Consider the following 26,707-nt stretch of genomic DNA (forward strand, 5'->3'; position numbering starts at 1 on the left):
TCATCTAGTGATGGCTGCAACTGGGAGAGGATTTGCCAGCAACCCAAGCCAAAAGTTGGGGAAGCCAGGTCTTCTGCCCATTGTTGTAGGTATAGAGGAGAGGCGGGGTTCTCTGCAGCAGCAGGATAGCTCATACCCGACCAGAGCCTGCTTGTAATTGATTGTGGCTAACACTCTGATCATCACTGGTGCTTAGGTGGTATCACTACCTACATCATCTATATGCAAAAGGACCACTGGCTTGGCAGGTCTTAGAGCTTTGGGTTTTGAATCTTGCTTTGCATCTTACCAGTATCTGGGCAAGTTACATCTCTGAATCTTGGTTTCCTCATCTGCAAATAGGGTAACTACTTCACAGGGATGTTGTGAGGTTGGAATGAGAGAACACACGTGAAATACTTATCCTTGTGACTGGCACACATTGGTAGGCCACCACAGAAGTTGGTTTCTTTGTCATGGATGGGTTAGTGACCTAGTCAGAGCTCCCTACGTGAGCCACAGTCAACTGGGGAGACAAAGAGCTTGTCATTCCAAGCCTGGCACAGGACTTTCCTGTGAGTGAAGGAAGGAAGCTGAGCTATGTTAGGCTGTCCATAGGACTTTGGGCAGGTAAGTGGATGAGCTGAATAGAGCCGTGTCAAAGTCGAATGGGCAGTGTCAGTAACTTCTGTGCCCTTAGGCAAAGGGTCATCTCTGGCAGCTAAGGATTGAAACCACATATGAGCTAGAGCCCCAGTCTTCTTTGTCCAACTGGGATGAAGAAACAATAGGAGGACTGGAGGAAGCAAAAAGACCCCAGGGTCAGATCAAATCAACCCATATTGGCTACTAGTGCCATTCTCTCTGATGGTCTCTGCCCCTCTGAGTCTTTAGTATCAAATATCCACAGGGTCACTCGAATATCAGTGGGAGAGAGTGCCAGAACTTCTGAGTTTCTCTATAAATGGAAGTTTCAGGACCTACCTTGCCTTTGATTTGAGAACACATCTACTCTCACCATCTTGAGTTCTTTGGGTGGAAAAGGAAATAAATTTAGTGGACGAAAGCCCTTTCCTTGCTTTATCTCTTACTCATTAGCCTCAGACATCTCATGTTAAGCATTAGTAACAGTGAAGTCAGACTCTGACGTTTGCCTATGGTTGGTCTCCGTTTAGGTATGGCAGTTATCTGCTCTTTGCCTGTTTCTAGTTGCTGTATTTGCTCTCTGTTTCTCTGCTCTGGCACTGGCTGGTTGGACAAGCAACTGAAGAATAGGAACGGAGGTGAATGAAGAGAGAGGAAACTGCATTTCTGTTTCCCTTGATCGGGATCTCAGCTGCCTGGTGTCCCAGGACGGCCTTCAGTAAGTAAGTGGCTCTTCTCCGTCTGACTGATCTGGGCTCAGAATGCTCAGAAGGCTGGGATGACTTTGTTTCTCTGATTTGTTTTTCCTGAAATGTCTGGACCACATTCATTGTTTTAAAGCAAACATAAGATATTTTTGGAAACTAGTGAGGAATTTCAATGGGTGTCAAGGAAAATCACAGCGTCGTTTGTCTCTAAAAAGATTTTGGTTGCCAGTGTTCCATCTGCGACTCACTTACCCAGCTGCTTGGCACTGAATGAAGCAGCTGCAAAGCAAAACAGCATAGAGGCAAGTGGGGACTATTTAGAGTTATAATTCTGCTTCTGTTGCTGACTTGGAACGTTGTGATGTAAATAAATAAACTTTTCCATATTTAGTCTCAGCTCAGCTCCTTTAAGATGTTTTCCTGGCTCCCGTCACCCAGCTCATCCTGAAGTCTAAAGGCCCTAATTCCACTCTGTACCTTCCTTCTCGAACCCTCCCATAATTATTACAACCAAGTACTTGTCTTGCTTTCACATGTGTCTGATCTGGTTCCTCTATTAGGCGACAAGCCCCACTACAGTGTGAACCCCAGAGTGGCAGAAAGCTTGTGTTACTTGCCTTGGTATCCTCGGCTTTTGGGATGATGTCTGGCAGGCATACAGTAGCCACTCAATATATATTAAGAAAATGAACCATGCCAATTCTATAATCTGAGACTTATGGATACTTGATGAGCATTTGTTAAATAGTTCAACCTTCCTGTTCACTTTTTCTTCTAGGATCACATGGGGAGGTTAGAGGGCTTCCAGTTAGATGATGAGGTGGTTGGAGCAGATGCTCTCAGGCATACCATCAACTCCATCACAGTTTTCATTTTGGTTCCTGCAGATCACTACCAGGAAACCCACCCTTGGGCAGTGCTCTCCAGTCAATGCATAGTTCTTTAATAACTTTCTTCTACTTTATCCAAACTTTCCTCTACCTTTGATGGTAGTAGAAAAGGAAGAATGATGATTTCTCTCGCTGAGACTGTTAGCATGGCAGAATCAGAGATCTGGGTGACAGATAGAGTCACATAGAATCTCCTATTTCCACTTTAACATTCAGCAATTCTGGGGATCTGTCACAAAGAACCCTAAAGTATCTCGGGGAAGAGAAAACCCAGAAAGAAAGTGACTCACTCACTCACCAAACACTGTCTGTGTCTGGGCCTGTCCCATCAGGGTTAAGACTTTGAAATCTGATTTCCAAAGCCAAACTTTGCAAAGGGTCCTTCTCCAGTTCTTTTATCCCAAAGAAAAGCCTCTTGTTTTGTGTGATTCTGTGCACTTGAAGGGCTGTTCTTGGGGGCACTGGTGCTGATGAACCCATATGTTGGCTGCAAATGAGAAAGCCAGCAAGACAGCAGGGGATTAGTGTTTTCACTGATGAATAAAAGCAAGATCTGAAGCAGCAGGAGACCCTGCATCTTCAGAAAAGAAAATAGAGAAGCCAGGTCTCAGTTCAGCAGTTCACGCCCAGTAGTTTCCATGGGTGGTTCCTTGAATAAACAGAGGCCAATGTGGAGGTGTCTTTATAGAGCCTGTGCACGTCTGGAACCTTGGTATGATCTTCACTTGACAGTTTTTTAGGATGCCATAAGGTCAGGTGTACTTTGATTTAATTTGTAATCTTTTTGAACATAGGAACTGTTTCAGGTCATGTAGTATGCCTATTATGTTGATAGAATGAATTCCTTACTTATGATTATGTTTATAAAAAACCTTAATTTTATTTCTGGCTCTACATTTACAAATTATTCCACTATCCATTTAATGGGTAGGGCTACTGTTTTATTTTAATATCTCATAAAGTCTTACTTTCCTCTGGTTTTATTTTTTTCTATGTAGGAAACCTGTAATAATTTATCAGCATCCAGTGAAAAATGTCCTTAAGGTCTTTTGAATTGTATTTCTGTGAATTCCCATTGATATTTAGTTCTTACTAGATGGGATGCTAATGTATAAAAAGTGTTTAATTGTCCAAGAGATTGACTTATTTCTTATCAGGTTCCTAAAGGTCTAGCCCAGCCCAATAGTAGGGACGTGGATGTGTAGTAATAATCATCATCATGATCTCATCACCATCCACAGCAACAGCCACTAATACTTACTGAGTGCTTTCTGTAGGCCAAGTGTTGCTCTAAGTGCATTATATGTAATAATTCACTTAATCCTTACAATAATCCTCTAAGGTAGATATTATTGTTATCATTATTTTATAGCTGAGAGAAGCAAGGCACAAAGTAACATTTCCAAGATCATATAGCTAGTGAGTCAGTAAGTGGAAGATCTGGGATCCAAAATTCAAGAAGTCTGGGTTCCAAGTCTGAACTTGAGCTCAATCATTGGCACTGTACTACTAGTCTACATCTATCTATCTATCTATCTATCTATCTATCATCTATCTATCTATCTATCTATCATTTATTTATTTAATTTACTAGTCTTTTATATATGTATATACAGATGTTTAATATTTTTCTGGGCTTTTAGAAATGTTGCTAGGTTTTCAAGGGTCTGTGATTAAGATGTTAATTGTTGGTTTTGATTTTTTAATGTGTGCCCAGTTCATTTGTCACTCAGGGTATCAGGGACTGCGCTTTTATTTGTCAGGTCAAAGATTCAAGTAATTTAACAGGATTTAATTTTCAGTTCTCACGGTTTAGCGAGATAAATGTGAGGAGGTGTTACATTTTTTGCCGAATACATTTTATTATTTGAGAAGTGCTTGTTTTATATCTTTGTATTCCCACAGCACTTGGGATATCAATTTGCAAACCATGAGGACCCTTTAGTTTTGAATGAATGAATTGACGAATGAGTGGGGGGAGTTCGAGGTGGCACTAAACACCCTCTGTCTTGGTGGATGAGCCTCTGAATTTTCTGCGTTGAGCTCGCCTGAGGCTCACAGCTTCGGTCTGGTGGGATGTAAGGGTATGCATTGTGGTGCCGGTCGTGCACGGTGGTAAATGGCTTTGTCTCTTGGCCCCTCATGCTAAACAGTTAAGATCCTGGAGGACAACACTGTCCACAGAAAATTGGTAACGTTCCAATTCCAGGCTGCCTTGAAAGGCACGGTGGGTATGGGTGAGCCTTTGTTAGTCTCTGCAGACACCAGTACGCAGAGTCATAGTTCCCACCAGGAATATTATATGGGCCCTGGAACTTCACATCCATCCCAATCATGGCAGCTCTATTGGAAGCTGTGTAATTTCAGTTCTGTAGGAGCCATCTGGCAAAGAGAAAAAGGATAGGAAATGAGAAATGCGAAGTGGTGGGAGATTGCAACCGTTTACCTGGGAGCCAGTTACAGAGGAAGGGCCTCACAATGCAGAGCAGCCGGTACATGGCACGGCTGCAGTTCCTCTCGGTGTTGTTTACTCCGAAGCCTACTTTGCATGCACAATGCACTCGGGCCACCTTATCTGCAACAGCCATGTGGCTGCTTCATTGCTGCAGCCATAAAGGAAAGAGGTCCTCAGGGGTGGTTGGTGCTTGTGCTATCTAAAGACACACTCAGATTTGTTCAAAGGCAGCCATCCAATGGGCCTCTTTAGAGGGGCTCCAGTGCCCCTCTGCCTGCGTTTGTGCATAGGGCACCATTTCCTTATCAGCCCCAGGGGACTCATTCTCTGAAAGGAAACCACCAGGGAGAGAGTCTTTTGTTGAAAGACATTTGGTGGGTCATGATCTCTTGGGTCCTTGTTCCTGAGTTTCAGGAATCTAAGGTGCACAGAAGGATGAGGAAAGTTAGGAACAGTCATTTTCCTGAATGCACTATGGCTTCCCCTGCCCATTTGGTTCTGGGACTTGCTCTTCAGAATCCAGACAGGGAAGAAGTAATTTATTTTTAATGAGTCGAATAATCAATCAACCATTCATTCAGCAAATATGTATTGAGTGCCAACTATATACAAGCTTTCTGCTGAGTGCTGAGGATACAAATGGAAGTGAAAAACAGCCAAAATTTCTGCCATTGTGGAGTTTAAAGTCTGGTGATGATGTTTAACTTCAGTCAAGAGAAAGAGAAAGAATATATATGAAGTTGGGCAGGGGTGGGTAAAGGGGCTTCTGGGGTCTATACACAAATCCAGGCAGGGTTTGTTCCCAGTCAACACAGCTGGTTGTGAGCTCACCCTGGAGGAGCACAGACTGGAACTTTCCCTGGCAACTCATGCCCCATCCTAGAGTCAGAGGGTTCCTTTTCTGCCTACCTTCCTTTAAAACCATTCTCCCTTCAAGAAATCATTCTGGGGGCTTCCCAGGTGGCGCAGCGGTTGAGAGTCCGCCTGCCGATGCAGGGGACGCGGGTTTGTGCCCCAGTCCGGGAAGATCCCACATGCCGCAGAGCGGCTGGGCCCGTGAGCCATGGCCGCTGAGCCTGCGCGTCCGGAGCCTGTGCTCCGCAATGGGAGAGGCCACAGCAGTGAGAGGCCCGTGTACTGCAAAAAAAAAAAAAAAGAAAAAAAAAAGAAATCATTCTGTTTGTTGACAGTCCAAAGTTCTGAAGCTCCTGACTTAGCACTGTTATCTTTCTATTCTTGGAGTAGAATCAGCTTGGCTGTGATTGTTCCCACTGTGAGGATAATGGCATCTTTTGTATGATGGTTTCCTTTTCATCGTGTACACAATAACTGCAGAGCCAGGAAATTTTAATTTGGGATAAATAATAAGCTATCTTTAGGACTAATCTTATTTTGAGAGTCAGGGCTAATGGAGGTCAAGGATTCTTTCTCTTTTATTGCTTTTCTCAAAGCCTTGACTCCTACTTCCACTTCTTTCTTCCCTCATCTTTTTCCTTCTCTCTTTCCCAGGACTAGTCCTCTTTCTGCAAGATAGTCTCATGAAGAACTTTCAAGGGATAATGAGACAATGGACAAAGAAATAAGGAGATACTCACCCCAGGATGTCTGGACTTAGGGTTACACAGACGTGAGCTGGGGATAGCTGTGGCCACATAGACATACACACAACAGACATGCAGAGGTGAAAGGCTGGTGGTGTGACTGTGGGTGTGCCTGCACCAGGGCAGGTGGTGTGACAGGGAGGCCATGAGTCCCCCAGAGGCATGGCCACAGCAGTGTGGATGGTGTTTGGGACAAGGAAGCTAGTTGGGAAGATGCATGTGTGCAGCATGGTAGCCCTAGACCAGTTCACCAAAGACTCCTGGGGAAAGCTGTCTCTGGTGGTGGGGGATATGTCATACCCGAAGCCATTTTACTGGAAAGAGGCTCTGACTGGATGCGGAGGCCAAGAACTTATGACGGACTTCCTCTGGGTCTAGATCTCCTTATACCAACCTGAAGAGAGAGGAGAAAAGATAACGGTGATCAGGTGGTTTTAGGCACAGTAGTTGGGTGCTCCTTTACATGCTGAGTTCATAAATAAGAGGGGTGGGCAGTCAATTATGTAATGAGTTTTGAGGGCCCAGAAACCCCCTACCCCCAAATATTCTTTATTGGTACCTGGAATTCTGTCATTGGAGATTAGTCCTTTGGGTCTTAGAAATATAAACATATTCCTAGGAGGATCAACACCTTAAGTCAGTATAGTAAAAACAGTAAGAATTAATTTCTGACGGCAAAGCCTTGAAACATGCAAACTAGAGAATCTTCCAGCACAGGACCGGGATGCTGAGAAGAGGGTATCTCTCTCTTCTCCTTCACTCACATATACCAGCCATCTGCTTTTAAAGTGTCTCTTGAATCTCCTTCCTCTTTCCAGATCCTTATTTCTGATCTTTCCCATTGTCCACCTCAACTTTCACATGAACTTTATATCTGAGCTCACTGCTTTGGGTCTCAGAACCAATCTTCCCACCCATAGTGATCTTTCTAAAACACTTTCCAAGCACATTTTCTCCTATGTATCTCTGATTTCTTCCGACTTCTCATAAAATCCACATCCTTTAGCCTGGTTCGCAAGACCTGTCTCAATCAGGCCGCACCTTACCACGGCAGCCACTGCTCTGACCCAGCCACTGCCGACTCACTCCCGCAGACTGGATGCTCTTCTCCAAACATGGTCCTATCCGCCTTCATGAATTGCCTAAATTGCTCTCCCTCTGCTTGCCACGTCCTTCTCCAGTCCCTCCATTGGCCAAAATCCTTCATCCTTTAAGTCAGGCAACTATAACTTCCACCAGGGAGCCTTTTCCGGTCCTCCTGAGACAAACTAATCTCCCCCACCTTTGGGCAACTGTGCATTGTACTCTGTTCAACATTTATCATGGTCTGACTTTAGAAATCAGTGCTAGAAGGGTCTGTATGCGTCTCCTTTTGGAAAATACACCCCACCCCAACCCATTCTCTTACTGCCTTCAGGAAGGTCCATATGCCTGAGGAAAATGTAGATTTCCCAGGGAATTTATTTTCTAGAGGCTGCCAATGTGCACTATCCAAGTACAGCTGATATGCAGCAGCATCCCTTGAAGCCTGATAGGGAAGCTGCTGGTCTCTGATGAGAACTTGAAAGAACGCTTCCAGCTGGATCATTTCTGGTGAATGTGCTAAAGGATTTGGCTCCGACACTGGCAATATTCGGGGTCCACCGTCCTTATTGAGGTCCTTGGTGTTCAACAAGGTAGCGTAGTGGCACTGTCTCCTTTAGGGAATAACCAGTTGTGTGTGGTTTGGAGGGACTGACCAAGATTTCCTACACTGTCACAGCAGCATGAAACATCAAATCCACCAGTTAATAACCAGTGTTGCCTGGTATTAGAGTTGTCAGAAAGAACTATGGTTTCAAGGGAAGCAATCTCAGATACTTCTCACCTGGGACAAGGTGTCAGTAGGTTGAGAGCTCAGGAGAGATTTTGAATTTTTCAAAATCACAAGGCAGGAGGGTCTGAGGTCAACAATGTCAAACCTGGACATCAGACCTGGTATCAGGCCTCAGGCATTACCCACCCTCTGAAGATCTGGACCTGGAATTCAGAGCCCCAAGGCAGGTCTGTATTTGAATGCAGTGCATCAACTCTGTGGACTTTCCTCAGCTCTTTTTTTTTTTTTTTTTTTTTTTTATTTTACAAATTTAATCAGTTATACATATACATATGTTCCCATATCCCCTCCCTTTTGCGTCTCCCTCCAACCCTCCCTATCCCACCCCTCCAGGCGGTCACAAAGAACCGGGCTGATCTCCCTGTGCTATGCGGCTGCTTCCCACTAGCTATCTACCTTACGTTTGGTAGTGTATATATGTCCATGCCGCTCTTTCACTTTGTCACAGCTTACCCTTCCCCCTCCCCATATCCTCAAGTCCATGCTCTAGTAGGTCTGTGTCTTTATTCCTGTCTTACCCCTATGTTCTTCATGACATTTTTTTTTCTTAAATTCCATATATATGTGTCAGCATACAGTATTTGTCTTTCTCTTTCTGACTTACTTCATTTCCTCAGCTCTTGAGTCTTATGTATTGACTGTCAATCTCCTCTCTTGTGGAAATTGTTTTTTCCAGGTATAGAGCAGAGATTATGTCCTAGAGGCCTGTCCCTTGATCACATTGAAGACATCTTGAAAAAGAACATAGGATGAGACATGCTTAACATATGATTAACTCAACTCCCATGGATAGTGTTAGGAAAATGTTATTTTAGAGTGAAATTTTTTCCCAGTTGCTGTCTGCTTTAAGGAAAGTTTCCTTTGATTTATAACATTTTTGTGAGAAGGATGAGGACCAACCATGTACCCTGAGGACCTAGATTTAAACTGTAGGGAGAAATTTAAGTTAGGCATTTTTATAATAGGAGTATCTATTTTCTATTTTCTTTCTATTGAGGGTGTGAGGGTTTTGTGGGTAGACTAGAGACTCTAGATGAACTTTAGAGCACTCTTCTTTTGTTGAGACAACTAGAGTAAGGTTGCGAATGAGTTTATTCACATCTGAAACAAATATCCACTCGTTGTGGAGATTATGAAGTCAGCATAAAACTAAATGCAGATGTTGTACACTAACATGGTAAGTATTCTGTTAAGAAAAATCAATTTGTGTCTTTCAAGTTAGAAATGAAGGGCATATTTCCCCCCAAATATGAATTTAGTCAAAGCTATTGGCGTCTCATACATGATATTTTAAGACCTAATAACACTGCTTTTGCCTTCTTGGTCCATGAAGGCCAGCCTCTACCTGAGATGGTGGAGGGTGGGTGGAGAGCTTTCCAGGAGGGAGCAAGTTTTTCCACTGTCAGTCCTCCTAGGGCAGGAAAAGAGCTGGCCTTGGGCGCACATGGAGATGTGGGGATGCCTGCAGGTTTTTATTGGGGGCACTGACTGATCACTGCTACTTGGAAGTCTTCAGGGATACACGAAGAGGTTGGGTTTTGGGTCTCAAAATGTGCACTTCTTTCCTCCTCAAGTATTTAGCTGTGCTTTGAATGATTAAGGGAGCAGGCTGTGCCCATAGCCACATGGGATCTGTTAGCAGCAGGTAGAAGGGAGAGCAGTCTGGAGAAGAGTCTCGTGGGATGACACAAGGTGGCTCGAAGAAGAGCTCTGGTTCAGTGGAGTTGTGGAGCCCCATGGGGACCCACTGCGGGATGAAATGACCACAGATCTGTTCTGGGGGACAGAATGGATACTCCATATTCCCATGATAGAGGCTGCAGGTTATTATAAATTGAATATTCATGAAACAATGTCAGTATTTTGTAATTCACAGGCTGATGAGGTCTGAGGACCCATGGGTGACATAACGAAGGATTCTAAAAGTAAGAGATCTGAAACTCTTAAAGTGGTGTTTGAAATAACATTTGTACAAGGACAACCACTGCTTTAATTAATAACCTAATTATCCTTAGCTGTCTTCAAGACTAAGAATGCTCAGCAACTAACTGATGGCTTAAATTTTAGGTGTTATAAGAACTGGAAAACAGCAACAAACCTGAAAATGGCCAATTCCAATTTATGCATATATATGTATGCATGCTTCCATCCACCCATTTATTCAACAAACATTTATTGCCAAGCACCGTGTTTACTGCCAGGAATATAGAGCTTACTAAGACATTATCCTCAGGGAGCTTACATCTGAGCGGGTAGAGACAGGTAGGACTCTGCGTCCCCATTCAGAGAGAGAGACTGTTCCTGATTAATGATGCGAAGAGGCAAGTTGTCTTCTCAATCTCCTCCCCAGGGGATTGGAGGCAATCTGCATTCCAGTGAACTGCCTTTGATTCCGATGATCCCAGGTTTGCGGGAGCTGCTGTAATAGGCCTGGCTGTGCTACTGCTTTCATGGTGCTACAGTGGTCCTTAGTTTTGGCTTCCAACCAGAGGCTGCAGCCTATAATGACGGGTGAGGTGGGGACAAAGACGGAGCAGCGCACCTAGAGATTTGGCTGGTCCAGCATTGCCCTCCAGTGGTCAGACATAAGCATGTGGGGACAACAGATTTCCTGGAGGGAGGTTCTGAGGTGTGTGCGGATTCATAACGGGGCTCAGGAATGACTCCTGTAGATGAGGTTGGGAAAGCAGGAATTGGAAGCCACAGTTGAGAAATTTAAGTGAGAATTAAGATGGATTAATGACCAGGCACCTAGGATTGGGTGTGTATAGAGAACCAGAAACAAAGACCACGTCAGTTTCCCAATTTGGATTTTGGCTGACAAGACAGTCAGGCTGCCTTGGGGTTTAGAAAGCGCAGTGGTGGCGGGGGGATGGTGATCACTCAGAGCTGTAACCCCAGTCCTCTCAGTCCACCCTGGTCTTCAGATGGATGCGCAGTCCAGGAATGAGCACAAATCTCATGAAATGAAATCAGATGCAAATTTATGTGTAATGAACTTTTGAAATATTAGATTTGCAAAGGGGTCTAGTCCAGAGGAAGGCAAATCTGTTCTCAGCCTTCCTCCCGGGACTCAAGGGGTCTCTCTCTCCCTATGTCCTACATGTGGGTGGCTCAGTAACATTGCTTTGAAGGGAAGTTTCTCTCCCTTAGCAGGAGGAAGTCTTCCTCCCAACCCCCTATTGGGTCAATGTCACTGGAACATGTCCAGCCCAGTAGGATGCTGTCCTGTGTCCCAGATCATGGATCTATGAGTCAAGGCTGAAGCAGCCTCGCCAGCCAAGGTGCTCTTGGCAAAGTCTACAACTAGTGCAATGTTTCCTTCCTTTTTTTGTTTCATCTTAGCACAGTGTCCTTCAGATATATCATCACTTACCCTTCAAGGTCATGGAAGCCACAACATTTCACTGTACCCTGAATCTTCCCCTGCTTTATTTCTTCTAGTTACTCTATGACTTAGCTTCCTGGATCTTCAGGCTTGAAGATCCCCGTCCCTGCCCTTGTCGCTCTCTGGCTCTGCTCCCCTGAAGAGAAAGAAATGGGTTAGAGAAACTTCCTGATCAAATGGAAAAAACAATATCAGGCACACAGGGACCAGCTCAGGAACTGGATAACTGTAGCATAATGCATTGGTGGTCGAATTGCTCACATTGTTGCCTATAAAATCCAAGCATCCATAGCCCTACTATAGAAGACCCCAGTCTTTACCTTAAGAACAGGTTCAAACTGTGAATCCAGGGCAGGAGTCTGAAAGTAGGATAATGAGGACAGATGGAACATGAATATTTTAGTTACAGGACTCTTAGAAGACACCATAGGTCATGGCAACTCTGTGTATATGTGTGTAGCTCTGTGTGCACTGCCATGTAATAAAACAGAAACTTCCTGAAGTCAAGAACTGTGCCTTCCCTGCTCTCCTTCATAACCCCAGTGCACTTGGTAATAAGCATATTGCCCCAGAGTGCAGCAGTTAAGAGACGATCCTTTGGAATCCAACAATCGAGAATCCAAGCCCCTTTACTTTCGTTTTTCAATCTTAGGAAAAATTCCTTTCTGAGACTTGAGCTCCTCATCTGTGAAACAGGGATAATAATACCTGCTCCCTCTTCCACCACGTGCAGAGTGTCTGTGAGGATTAGAAGAGCTGGCGCCTGTGCAGCCCTGGGCATTGTGTGTGTCATGAGGTCAGTGCTCAGCAAAGAGCAGCTGTTTTATTATTTCCATGTGTGCATGTGCACATGGGTGCATGAGATCTCTGTGGGTGCGTGAGAATTTTTCAGTCAAAGCCCAACTTAACTGTAAAATAAATCAGCCTCATTTTAGAAAACCAAAGCATGCAGGCATGGGGATGAATAGATTCCTTCCCTGTACACCCTTTGCCACTTCCTTCCATAACTGTAAAGCCTTTGCCCAAGTTTCCAGGGACCAACATGCTCTTGAACCCTGTCTAGAACGGGAGAACCGTCAGCATAGAAACAAGCTTTCAGCTGAAACAGGCATGAGGTGGCTGACCCTCCCCTCCTGCCTCGAGCCTGGACGCTCACCGTGCAGTTGTCAGGGCTCCGTCTCCTGATCTGGATGGTCATGATTGACCCAGTCTCGGGAGCTGCCAGTATGAGAGAGACTGGGAGGCTTGGTTCAATCATCATTGAGAGCCTATTAGGAGAACAAAGTACCATGCAGCCACTCGAAAGGCTGAGCGTCTATAAATGGCCATTACAGAGGAAAATCCTTCCACTTGGCTGACTGGGGCCAGGTCTATGGCTTTTATTTTTTATTTTTATTTATTTATTTTTTGTTGCTTCAAAAACATGCTTTATTTTTCATCTCAAATTCACTTTAAATGTTTGTCATATAATTTAATACCTAAGAAGACCCTAGATAAAATTAATTGATAATATTTACAATGTAATACTTCTCTGGGTAGACATATTTCACACAACAGTTTTCAGTTAATGCTGAAAAAATCACTTAATTTTAATCACAATCATTGATTGATTAATGGGTTAACAATTTACTCAGTAATTTAGATGGCATAAGGTCCAATAAAGAGGACAGTCTGATAATCGCTCAATGTGCAATTCTGCCCCTTAGTAATACTAAATCCAGAATATGACAGATATTCCACTTAGATCCAGGTCTGTGGCTTAAAAGCAATTGGCGCAGATACCCAGTGAGGGGGTACCTTCATTTTGTGCTCAATAAAACCAGTTTTATTCAGGGAAGTGAACTGTTATCCCCCCAGGAAGGGTGAAGGTATAAAGACAGGTTGTAATTCTTGGAGGATCTAATTCTTCGGTAGCTGGAGACAGAAAGAGAAAGAGAGGGACAGAGATGGATGAAAGGGAGCTCTGTTAACCCAGGAAGTCCTAGGGTAATTACCTGGTTGAATTTCTCCTGGAGATTCGGGATGCTGCTAGATGTGTCCAGGCTCTCTGTGCACCACCCCACAGAGCCAGCATGCAGGGTCCACCTCCTCCCTGCTGTGGCTGCTCCTTATGTCTGGGAGCACATCAAAGGATGTTTGATATTCATAACTGCTGTGGGTCATTTTCACATGGAGCTCTAGGGAGCCGCCTTACCACTGCACGCTGTATTCAGCCCTTTGTCAGAGCAGCTGAGCTGAACCAGTCCCCCATTATGGGCGAGAGGAGTTTCCTCCTGGGAGACCTGGGTTTGCCCCCAGACCCTTGTGCAGAATAAAATGGGTCTTTTTTTTAAAATTGAGAAACAGTTATTAAAACATCTGCGAGTCTCAGCTCTGCATCTGCACTGCCCACAGGGACAACTCTGCGTGGTCCTTCCATAAGAGTGTGGCCACCTCCAGGTCCTGCTGTTAGTGTCAATAACATCTGAAACTTCCCTGTTTCCTTCTCTCTGAGGACAAAGGATGTCAACAAGACTCCAGCCATGACCACATTTCTTACCAACCGAAGGAGGAAATTCTGCTCACCCCTGTTGAGTTTGGCTATTGTTGGAGAGGGCTGGCAGAGACTCGTGCAACTAAAGCTGCAGGATTGCAGAGCTGGAAGGGGCCCTAATCATCATCTGATTCTAGCCCCTCAAATTACAGATGAGCAAATTGAGTCGCAGAGGGGTTAAGTAACTTGTCTAAGGTCACACAGACCAGTGAGGATTTCTAGCACATGGAATCATTATCTAAAAGAGGGAGGGGAATAGTGGCAGTGTGAATCTTGCTATTACTCTCCCATCACTTCAGAGGTTCAAACCTATACGAAAGAGATGGGGACCAGGAGACCTGAAGCTGTAATTCAGCTTTGCACCTCAGTCTCTCTGTATGAAAAATGGCTGTATTATTTACCTTCATTTCAGGACTGTTGAGGGGCTTCATGAGTGACTCTAAGAAGTCCTGGGAGCTTGGGCTTTGGGGTGGATGAAAGAACAGTCTCTTTCTGGGCTCCAGAGTGGGGCTGCTTGCCTGGGCTGACTAACCTGTTCTCAGATCCTCAGTCACCACTGAGATGTTTAGGAGCCCCTGGGTTTGGGAGGGTGGGAAAATTAGTGCAGAATGATCAGACTGGGTGGTTGGACACAGGGTACGGGAGTGGGAACGTGGGTGCGATATAGTAATAAAACAGAGCGATACCTGCCTGCTCCCAGCCCTGGTAACAGTCTCTCAGGAGAATATGTGAGATGTGTCCACCAAGGGAAAACATTCTGCCTGGTTAGCAGGACCAGATTCCCTACCTTTGCTTGGGGCGGCGTGGGAAACATGTTCTCCTATCTGTGTGCATTTGAATGCATTTTCATTACACTGTATGCCTTCAGTGCTGCCAGAAAAGCAAGCACGTCTTGCTCTTTAAAATGTCTAGAGCTCTTGTTCCCATTTGGGGTTTGTGCTTGGAAGGTCAGCCTCCAGAGCTGTCTGTTGGTAATTGGGTTCTGAATAAAAGAGCCTTCAGGACTGCCAAAGAGACCAGAGAGCAGCCCACTGCCTGCCTGGGCTGAGTTGCAGCAGAAGCCAAACGGCGTCCCTTGGCAAGGTGGCCCCCATTGGGCTGGGAAGCTCGTGATTCTTGGCAATCCAGCCGACATCCCGGCTTGGTGAAGCCTCGAGCCCAGAGGCCCAGGTCTGTACATCAGTCTTCTCAACTGCTTTCTCCTGTTATTATCTTGTCAACTGTAGTATCTGGGACACAAAGGACAACTCTGCACGATGATGCAGTGAATGACTGGTTAGGTGCCTCCTGTTTAATAACCAGAGACATGTTACTGTGCGGCGTCTCTCCATATGTTGTAGCATCTGTGTCTGGCATGTAAGGGACTCATTTTCTTCACATATCTCATTAAAGATGTAAAGCAAAATGGAAGGGCTTGCAAGCCTACCTCTCCCTGCAGCGCCAGCAACTCCCTTTTCTTACCCTCTGCTGCCATCTAGTGGCCACATGCCTCCTCTGCATCGTCGTTTTCATAATGGGGCTGAGGTCTCCGCCCCTGTGAAGCAGGAGGAAGACAGTTACCTAATCCACACAATCATGGTTCTCCTTATAGAGTCCTTGTTGCAACAGAGGGTCAGGACCCAACTCCCGACATCTGCCTGGACCACCCTGGGACTGCCTCCTGGAGCCTGAGAGGGCCCTTTCTCCTCTGGAGAGATATTGTCGGTCGACTTTATTACAAATCTGTCCACCTTCCAGACTCTAAAAGTAAATCATGAAGACCTCGCACGCTGCACACTTCTTGCCAAAAGCCAAGGTGAATCCTGGAGACAGACAGAATCCTGCACCTCATGCTGACGTTTCCTCCAATATCTTCAAGAATCCCAGAGGTTGGGATGGAGAAGGCACAGAGTGGAAGGGAAATTCCATGGGTCTTTTCAGCAGCCCTCCCACCTATTTCCATACAAAGTCCAAGTGGAAGCTTGCTCTAGACCAGGTCCCACTGCTTCGACTCAGGACCCACAGACCTTGTTTGACATTTGCTCCATTACCCGTGATGGCATCAGAGTGTGTTTTCAGCCCTTATGCATCAGCTTGGGGCCTGGGGATGTGTGCAAAGCTGCGAAATGCTCCCCAGGATGGAAGACACAATGCAACATGAACCAGCTTGTCATTACAACTCACGAGAGCAGCAAATGAAGAGGAGACAGGGTGTGACAGCTGCAGGGTTTAGGCTGGGGCTACAGGTGTCTGTGCATCACTGTGGGCTCCGACGCAGGAGGGAGGAAGGCCACTGTGCCTCTATGCTGGGGACTGAAACACAGAGTGATGTGGCTTTTGTCATCAAAGCCAGCAGCCCATGTCCTTATCTTTAAGCCTTGGCATGTGTTCCTTAATTTCATTAATTGAGTCATTCTTCTATATGTACTCAGCTCTAGCATATACAGTGAAGTAGACACAAAGAGCATCATACAACACAGTCTCAACCCTTGAGGATCTTGTTATCTAGAGAAGGAAGTAAGGACAAAGTACAATGGTCAAGGCAACATGGATTAATTCTCCAAATGAGAAAAACAGCTAACATAGGAAGCAGAGATTCTGAGAAAAGAGGATCCCTAGAGGTCACAGCAGCTGGGGAGCATATTATGGAAGTAAATGATTCAAGCTGTCCAAGGAATTGCCGTTGATGGTGAAATGCCCTCTGAAATGTGTGGCCTCCCAGGTCCCCATGGCCTCTGCTCTGGCTGTGGGCCACGCTCCCTGGGTTAGGAGACAAAGTGGTGTCTTCCAGGACTTGTTTATTGATCTGTAATAGATTTCTTCCCCTTCTCAATATTACTATTCATTCATTGATTAATGTGTCATTCATATTTACTCATTCAAGAAATGTACTGCTCTAGCACTGGGGTTCGAAAGATAAATCCACAAAAACATCTAAGTTTTCACACTAGCCTGACACTGAACTAGAGCTTCATAGAACAGAGACAAACTAACATCACTGTCAACTTTTGCCTCCATCCTCAGTCTTTTTACTTGTTAAGTACCTGTTGATTCTTTATTGCTTTACCTGTCCATATGGTCCTCACACCTTGCCCTCAAGAACACTTCAGACAGATGTAGCCCCAAATGTCCGGCTGTGTTTTCTGGGGGTGACTGGGACAGCTACCAGGGCTTCTGGTTGGCAGGGATGGTCAGAGAGGACCCTTTATTGGTCACGTGGAAATAGAAAGCCTAAAAACAAAGGAAAGACCCTTTGATTTAGTCTTGATTAAAAATAAAATAGACTTTAGCTTGCAATGGTGTTTGATATGCCTTGTGAAGAAGAAATCCTGTTATGTCAAATTTTCAAAAGCCTGTGCTGTTAAGATAAAGATATTTACATTCCATGACCGCAGAGCTCAGTGAAAAGGGGTTGTCAAGAGACCGGACAGCTGCGGGGAAGGTTTTGTGTGATTTAAATGTACACAGCTTTGGCATCTTCTTAAGTTTACTGGCAAGGAACAAGCCAGCTCAGTTATCAACTCCCCAGGAATATAACTTTTTTTTTTTTCAATTCCAAAACACCATTTATTTAAAATATTCCATTATTTTAAATACCACTCCCAAAATGCTTTAGATCACTTCCAATTTATGTTTTACGAATTGAAATACCCAGGAATATAACTTTTAACGGCAAAGCATTTTATCACAAAGAGCTCAAAAAAGTATGATATTGCTCATTTAATCCTCAGAATATTGGTGTAGGAGACAGGATTCGTTGAGTTGTAAGTAAAGGTGCAAAGCTTTGATTACTTTAACTCATCACTTTTTCTTTCTCTCGGTCTTGTCTCTTTGCTTTTCTCTTAGCAAATCACACGAAATAAAAGACTATGGGAGAATTGGGCGATTGGGGCTGACATGTATACAGTGATGTGTATAAAATTGATGACTAATAAGAACCTGCTGTATAAAAAAATAAATAAAATAAAATTCAAAAAAACCCCTAATACTAAACTTTCTTTGGGTTATTTGTACAGAAATATGTTAATATAAATGTTTCAGACATTACCTGAAGTTCCTAAAAATCTTATATGTTCTGGTATAATGTTAAAAGTCATAATTCTAGTTATTACTTTAAAATGTATATCTCAGAAATAACTAAATTTCCTTGTCAATTGCATTATTATGAACTTTCATCAAATCTTTAACTGTGGTCATTTTTAAGTCTTTTGACATTTACAGACAGTTCTGGGTGTACTCTGATGCTTTTGCAAAAATGTTCCTATAAAAGGGTTTCATCTTCAAGGAATTCATGGAAAAGACTCTGAGAAGTACAGGTTTCTGGTAACTGACTATACTGCTGAACTGAATGAATAAGCATTTTCAGAACCCTAATGGAAAACTGATGAATTCATAAAAGTGCTAACAAATGATCAAGATGAAAAAAGAATTAATTACATGGGACTGAGTGAACTAATGAGGATGATTAGAATTTTTGTGACTTTCTGTTTGAATAAAAAAAAAAAAAACAGACTATGGGAGACACCTCCTGGGCATTGTTTCTTTGCCAGTCCTGTTGGTTGGGGGTTTATATTCTGGAGACAGAGGCTGCCAGGAAAGAGGAGGTACCAGGTAACATATACATTTCCATGGGTACCGGGACCTGGGACCTGGCTGCTGTTGGCTGGGCCACCTTGGTGTTATCCACACCGTTTGCAAAAACAACCCTCCTAACTCAGTCAGCTCCTGGTCTTGGAACGAGCGTGGAGCTAAAATCAGAGTCTCCAGACCTTGGTTCCCTCTTTTCATTTCTGAAAATGTCACAGACAAGAAAAGTTTGCCTGAGTTTTATGGGATTGTGAGGTATTGTGTCACCTGAAGCCTGATGTGGAATTGTGGGAACCACAACCCTTGAGCTTTCCACCTCCTCCCTTTGTCCCCATCACGTCTTTTCTGGGATTCAATAGGTTGAACCCTAAACTCGCAAACCAGAAAGTGGGGAAGGGAACTTAATGGTCATTGAGCATCTACATGAAAGCCCACTCACTCAGCTTTCACAGTCAGTGGAGGTGTGCATTCTATTCCCGTTTTATGAGTGAGGGGGCCCTCAGTGATTAAATAACCTTCCTAAAGTTTTAGCACTAATAAGACAGAATTTGAAACTAGATCTAAGTCTTGGCAATTGCGATGAGCACATACAGGAGAGGAAAGCGTAGGCCATGCCTCTGTCCTCCTGTACCCACCTCCGTCTTTGTTGAAGGGCTGAGGAATTGTTTGGAGGTGGACGGTTCCTCAGCTGTGTCCCCTGGCTCTGAAGCCTCCACTCCTAAGACCCCAGGACTCCCACCAGGTGTTGTCAGCTTCACATTCCATAGAAGCTTGGACCCAGGGCCTGGAGCTGCACCCTGGGCAGGACAGGGTGCAGGGAACAGTTAGGATTTTAGTCCTCAGAAGCCGGCTGTCACTGTGAGTGTCCTGAGGCTGGAACCAGCCAGTATCACAGCAGTTCCTTAACTGAGTCTCTCTCCTAGGGACCACCAACCCCCCGAGGAGGAGGATAGGGGGAGAACCAGATGCCCAGACCCGAGGCTACACTTGACCCTCTGACAGGCTGGACCTGAGTGAGGAAAATCCATGACAGAATGACCCCCACCCTGCCCCTTCTTCCCTTCACTTTCCCCGAGGGGCAGGGTGGTCCCTCTTTCTCCAAGCCAGTCCCTTGGGGGCTTCTCTGAAGCCAGTGCTCACTGTTGTAGGAATCCCTACAATCATAGGGGACTGTGAGAGGTTGGAAATTTCAGGCTCCAAAGGCCCCTGGAATCATCTTGGCTGACAAATAGAATTTAGTCACTAATGCCCCGTGCTCAGGTTCCTTTGTGGTGATGTTTGCAGTTTGGTTTTGTTTTTATAAGATATGAGAGCAGAGACAGAGTCAAAACCAGGTCTTTCCGCTCTTTCTACCACGTACACTGCTTACACTGAGTTACAAACTGAATCTGACCAGTGCGGAATCTGTGCTAATGTTCTGCTTCTGACCTGGGCAGCAGGGGATATCTCCTCCTCCCTGACACCAATCTCTAAGGTTAAACCATATCCTCAAACTAATTTCTATTAACAGAATATCAAGGATCTGTCATGCGTTTATTGGTCCAAAATAGTCTTGAATCTATTTAGTTTTTGGTACCACCTTTGAGGGTTACCATGTTCATAAATTAAACATACATTATATAAAGTCAGTCTTCATTTATTGGTATGTTGCTTTTAACCCACACTCCTTAGTCTGACATTCCAGCAATGCTGGGGCATTAATAGTTGAGAAAGGTTTTGTATGCAACTTCTCCAAGTAACAAATTTAGATTTTAACCTGCACCTTCAATAGCTGAACTCCAAAGGGTGACTGATGGGTAGATTTCAGAATCACAGCAGGTCGGTAGGAATATAATCCTTTTAGTGGATAAATTTTGTGTGTGTGTCAAATGCTACCATATAAGTGACTAACCTATAGGTAAGGTCATTCTTGACCTAAAATGAGGAGTTCTGGAAAATTGCAAATGCAAATCACTCTCAGTTTTTGATGTCAGAGAAAACATCAAAGTGGACCAACAGTGCTGTTGCTCTGGCCATTTCCTGGAACTACAGAGAAGCATCTTCCCCCTCATCTCAGGGGGCTGGTGATCACTCTGCTCTGGGCCCTGGTGGTGGCTCTGCAGGGTATTTTGTGATAGGTGAAGAAGTGCAGAGCAGAATCGTCCCTTAGAGGAGAATTCCCTTTCATGTAAGACGATCTTACAGAATGAATCCTCAAAAACCTTTGCTGGGCTTTACCAGGTTGTTCCCTGGCATATATTTCAGAAGGAGCCCGAGGCCTCAGATGGAATACACAGGCGAGATGAAGGGCCCCCAAATACATGAAGATGCCCCTTTCAGTGACAGCACTTACGTCAGGCCGAGGTGCTCAATGTGGTCACAGCTGATCCAGGGAGGTGAGAGCTCACACCAGTCTGGGTGGATTCTGTGTGGAACTGTGACAAAATCCACTGGCAATCAAGTAGAAGTATCATAAACTTGCATGGGGGGTGTTCCTTTTTGGGACACTCATCACAATTAGAGAGAATGTAGCTAATAAAATGCAGTCTTAAGGGAGGACCTGGAGTTTTGAGGAAGTAGAATTTGGGAGAGAACTTTGCTGTTGTTGTTTGCCCCGCCGGTCCCCCCATCACTCCCCATTCTCTCTTCTGGTCTGGTCTAGTGTTTGGAGAATGAGTTGACTGGGCACCTCTGGGCACTGTGGGCAGCTCTGTGCTGAGCCAGCTCTTCTGAGCCAGTCAGAAGTCACTTATTTGGCCCCTGCCCGCTGGACTTCAGCTGTAACAACAAATTTCTCACAGTGCCCATGCCAGTGCTTTTCAAATTTATTTCCACCTGAGAACCACTTTGACTAGGCAGATACCCCCTGGGCCTCCACCTCTCCACTCTCTTGCTAATGGAGAATAAGCTCATTGGGATGAATGAAGAGAATGGAATCACTTTGGCTCAAACACGAATGAGTACGTTCCAGTTGTCATAGTGTAAATATGAAAGTTAAAAGAGACAGCCCAGGGACCAACTAATTATTTTAAAGGCCCAAAATGCCTGCAGAGTGTCCAAAATTGAACATGGCGGAACTATGTCCTCATTCAGCACTTAGATCCCTGCGTTCCCGAAAACAAATGTTCCTGGGTGCTTCCAGGGGCCAACCATGAGGGAGCTCCTCACAGACTCAGAGGATGTTAGAGCTGGAAAACTTAGTCTTTTAGTCCACCCCTCATTTCACGTGTGGGAAACTGAGACCACAGGTGCTGAGTTCTCATAATTAGCTCGGGTGGGTCATGATTAGAACACAGGTTTGTGGCCGGCCAGTCTGGTCTTCTCACTCTCCCTCTTGCTGGGGAAAGAACAGTGATTCCTTGACTATCAGAGCAGGAGGTATTTGAACGATTTTTAGGATGACCTGTTCTTGTTTTTCCTGCTTTGAAGGCATATACCGTGTTTACCTACCAGTAGATTTTTTTTCCAGTGAAGGTTTGCTTACAGAAATGTCTGAAGTTATTCCATTTTGTTCTGAAATTATTGGTAAAGCAACTCTTTTTTACTGGTCTTTTTTTTTTTTTTTGCTGTATGCGGGCCTCTCACTGTTGTGGCCTCTCCCGTTGCGGAGCACAGGCTCCGGACGCACAGGCTCAGCGGCCATGGATCACGGGCCCAGCCGCTCTGCGGCATGTGGGATCCTCCTGGACCGGGGCACGAACCCGTGTCCCCTGCATCGGGAGGCGGACTCTCAACCACTGCGCCACCAGGGGAGCCCCGTTACTGGTCATTTTTTAGGGACCAGGAACCCGGGATGAATGTTTATGACTCTAAGTTTTGCTTATCTTTGAACTCCCCTCTTCCTCACGACCTAGGAGAGTGCTTGGTATAGACAGGCACTCAGAATGATTGCGTTCAGTTGAGATTTTTGAGGACAGTGGCCGAATAATGATTCTTTGGTCAATTTAGATGGCTCGCTCTGTCCCCCAGTGTTAGACATCCTCTTTCCCCGGTCCTTTGTTTAGAAACAAAGCATTATTTTAGTTTTGAATAAAAATGGTTCACCAAACAGAGTATGTTTATAGTTTGTACTGTTGAACAAAAATAATAGAGAGCTTTGCTTGAAGTTTGAAATAGTTAAATTCAGAAAAAAAAATTAAGGCAGTTTAAATTTAAATAGAGGGAGTAAATTTTAGGAACTCCTTACTGCAGGGCTGGAGTATAGGAATGTGTGTTCTAGAGAGATCTAGAAAAATTTATTTAGGTTAGACAATTCACTTTAAGGGAAACTAGTAATATTTTAAAGATATATAACCTAGTACTTAAAAGATGATTTTATTAGATGATCTTTCTTACTGTATGTATTCACTGAAGGGAAAATTGTGAATTATTTATAATTATAAGGAAGAAGAAGAAGGACATCACCCATGATTCCACTACCAGAGATAATAACTGTAATTCTGTTATCTTTCCTTTTAGTCTTTAGTCTTAAAGACTTAAAGTCTTAAGTTAATTTTCTTACATGGTTGAAACCATATTATATATTCAACTTTCTGTTTTTCATTTATATTAGAGTGATATGTTTTCCCCCATTTTTCCCCAATTAGATTTTGAAGAGTTTTTAAAACTCTTCAAAATCTAATTTTTGATGGTGACATAGTATTTATTGGGTAGATGGTTCTTAATTTGCTTAAACATTCTTCTAATGTTGAGTTTTTAGGTTATTTCCAATTATTTGGGGTATGAATAACATTAAATGGACATAGTATCTTATAGAAAGTCTGCTCAGATAACTCTTTTAAAGATAGATTACCAATTATTCAGACAAGAGGAATGGCGATTTTAAAAGGTCTTGATACCGAATACCACATAAGCTACCGTTATATTGATTCAGTGTGTAATCATAGCAGCAATAAAAATAAGTGCCCTTGGGTCTTCCCTGGTGGCGCAGTGGTTGAGAGTCCGCCTGCCGATGCAGAGGGCACGGGTTTGTGCCCTGGTCCGGGAAGATCCCACATTCCGTGGAGCGGCTGGGCCCGTGAGCCATGGCCGCTGAGCCTGCACATCCGGAGCCTGTGCTCCGTAACGGGAGAGGCCACAACAGTGAGAGGCCCGCGTACCGCAATAAATAAATAAATAAATAAGTGCCCTTAATGTACCTAATTTCATCAGTATTGAGTTGTGATTGCTTTTTAAAAATTGATATTATTTGATATGAATAATAGTTGTATTCATTTGCATTTTCAAATTTTAAGTGTGGTGTGGTTTTCTTCAAATATTCATCAGCAATTTATATATAATTTTTGCATCTCATTTTTGCCTATATAACCATCAGGCTAGTGTTTTCCTTATCCATTTATATGAATTCTTTATACATTAAGCATATTAACATTTGACTTATACAACTCATATGCATACTTTATTTTTAAGGATTTATTATTGATCTTTTAATTAAAGCATTTTGGGACATTTAGAAATCTTTTCACTTTATGTACTCAAATATATGAATTTGTATGTAACCCTGATAATTTTGTTTACTGCCTTTACACTAGAAATTCCTTTTCTATCCTGCTTCAGAGGGAGGGGACAAAATGTCAGTATAGGAGGAATAACTTATGTTGGAAAGAAGAATTGACTTGGGGATTGGATTAGGGTTGATTTTATTAGTAGCTTTGACAGCCAGGTGTCTCTCCACTGCTAGCATGCTGCAGGAACTCAGGGTACAACATATGGTACCATTTTTCTTAGTGTGATAAGGCTTCTTACACGGTTGAGAAGGTAGAGAGACTGTAGGCTGATAGGGAGAGAATGTGAAAATTTGTCTGATTAAATTAATGTAAGAAGGGAGGAGACACAATGTCTCCCACTGCCACAAGAAAAATGATTTAAGTTCCAACTTGACACTAGTATTATATCTCTAAGGAAATAATAATCCACAGGAGGACAGTAGCCAGCACTGTCCAGAGAAGAGAGGTGTTAACCCTATGAATGCATGTAAAATCCAGTTGCCAGAGAGGTGTTTTTGTTGGGAAGTGAGTCTTCCTGGTGTTTTGTTAGAGCTTAGGGGAAATATAATACCTCCCTTCCAAGCTGTTTAACTTCCCATATTTGCAACAAACAAATTTACTATCAATAATTTGGCTTCCAAAGTATCATAATAAGCAGGGAAAAGAGTGCCTTGGACAGGGACTGAAAGAGAAAATATGCTGGCATTTGGTTTTAAGTCTGGGTCTCATCCCAATTTAGATGTTTTAAGTTTGCCACTGATGGCCCGATCACCTCTGCATTCACGAAGAACATTCACTTTCTCAATTCTATAGACCGAGGATCAATGAGTCAACCACAAGTTTCCTCTAGCCATCAGCAAACCCTACCGCTACCCAAAGACACCTGGAACACACATGTTTTATTTAATTTTTTAAGTGAAGGGAAAATATTTTAATGAATTGGGAAAAGACTGAGTAGAATTTGCTCAACCTAATGAAGATAACAAATGGAGCAGACAGGGGCAAAACTTTAAAGGGAGAAGTGTAACCAGGAAAACAAAATACAAAACAACTAATGTTGCAAGGTTATCACCTCAACTCATCCCTTGAGCAATTACATTTCTGTGGAAAGTTATGGAGAGAAGATACTAATGACTTGTGCACTCCAGAGAGCCAGATATAGAAGAGGCTTGTTAGCAGAGATGTGTGTGTGTGTGTGTACTTGTGCACATGCACACTTGCATACACATGTCTACAAGGGAATGTGCAAAACAGCATTTTGGTTAGGATTGTGGCTCTGAGCCAGCTACCTGAGCTCAGATTCTTATTGTAACCCGTATGGACTCGATGAATTTGGACAATTTACCAAATCCCTTTGAGGCTTGCTTTCATCATGTTTAATGCGGATTAATAAAATTGGCGTCATAAGGTTAATGATAAGTTTAGATGTAAAGTATGTAAAATGTTTAGCAAAGTGTCGGCCGCACTAAAAATCACTAAAAGGTATATTTTGTTATTTGCATATATATAAATGCAAATATATACATATTTGCATATGTATATAAATGCAAATGGAGACAGGGAAGAAAACTTTTAAAATTTAATTTTAATCATTCAAGTAATATACTTATACATTCTTGTTATAAAAATTAAAGCATTGCAATTAACCCCCAAATCTCCACTGACTGTCCCCCTCCTTCATGTGTAATTTCCCTTCCAGAGGTTGCTATTAATAGGGAATTTGTCATTGTACGTACAGTCCTCTTACTGTGCAATATTCAGGGTTTATATTGTACAAGTATTTTTACTAACGTAAATGGCATCATACTCTATACGTTGTTCTGCAACTTGCTGTTCCCACTCAGTAAGGCATTTTGGAGCTCTTTTTCTGTTATTATGTATAAATTCACTTCATTATTTTCAACTGTATGGAATATAGACAACACAATTTATTATATCACTTTTTGCTATATGATTATGTTATTTACAGCTTATGACCTCAAATTGCTGCACTCCTTGTACATGCTTTCTTTTTTTTTTTTTTTAAAAGAAGATGTTGGGGGTAGGAGTTAATTAATTAATTAATTAATTATTTCTGTGTTGGGTCTTCGTTTCTGTGCGAGGGCTATCTCTAGTTGTGGCAAGTGGGGGCCACTCTTCATCGCGGTGCGCGGGTCTCTCACTATCGCGGCCTCTCCTGTTGCGTAGCACAGGCTCCAGACGCGCAGGCTCAGTAGTTGTGGCTCACGGGCCTAGTTGCTCCGCGGCATGTGGGATCCTCCCAGACCACGGCTCGAACCCGTGTCCACTGCATTAGCAGGCAGATTCTGAACCACTGCGCCACCAGGGAAGCCCTGTACTGCTTTCTTTTACAATAAGTGTGATGCTAAGACTGGGACCCAGTAATTGCTGGGTCACAGAGTATGTTCATTTCCAATATTAATATTTACTAACACAGGCTTTCTTGTTATGGTAGGAAAGATACCTTAGCCTCTCCTATTCTCGCTACCAGGGTAAAATAGTACATTAATTTCCTTTTATTAATGTTATACCCTAAATAGCTAATTTTGTTATTTCCCTCCTAACGTGAATGTTTATTCTTTTAGAAATTTCATTTTTCATC

At 43.5% G+C, this 26,707-nt stretch overlaps 1 gene segment (V, D, J or C); it reads right to left on the bottom strand.

The window, feature by feature from the left end:
• Positions 1–26,707, bottom strand: part of LOC132488387 (T-cell receptor alpha chain constant-like) — a 302,514-nt gene that overhangs the window by 171,899 nt on the left and 103,908 nt on the right. Inside the window, 1 exon segment of the C gene segment in view lies at positions 13,536–13,547. Within this exon segment, the coding sequence occupies positions 13,536–13,547 (12 nt within the window).

Source organism: Mesoplodon densirostris, chromosome 4, assembly GCF_025265405.1.
Source record: "Mesoplodon densirostris isolate mMesDen1 chromosome 4, mMesDen1 primary haplotype, whole genome shotgun sequence".
Classification (NCBI taxonomy): Eukaryota; Metazoa; Chordata; class Mammalia; order Artiodactyla; family Ziphiidae; genus Mesoplodon; species Mesoplodon densirostris.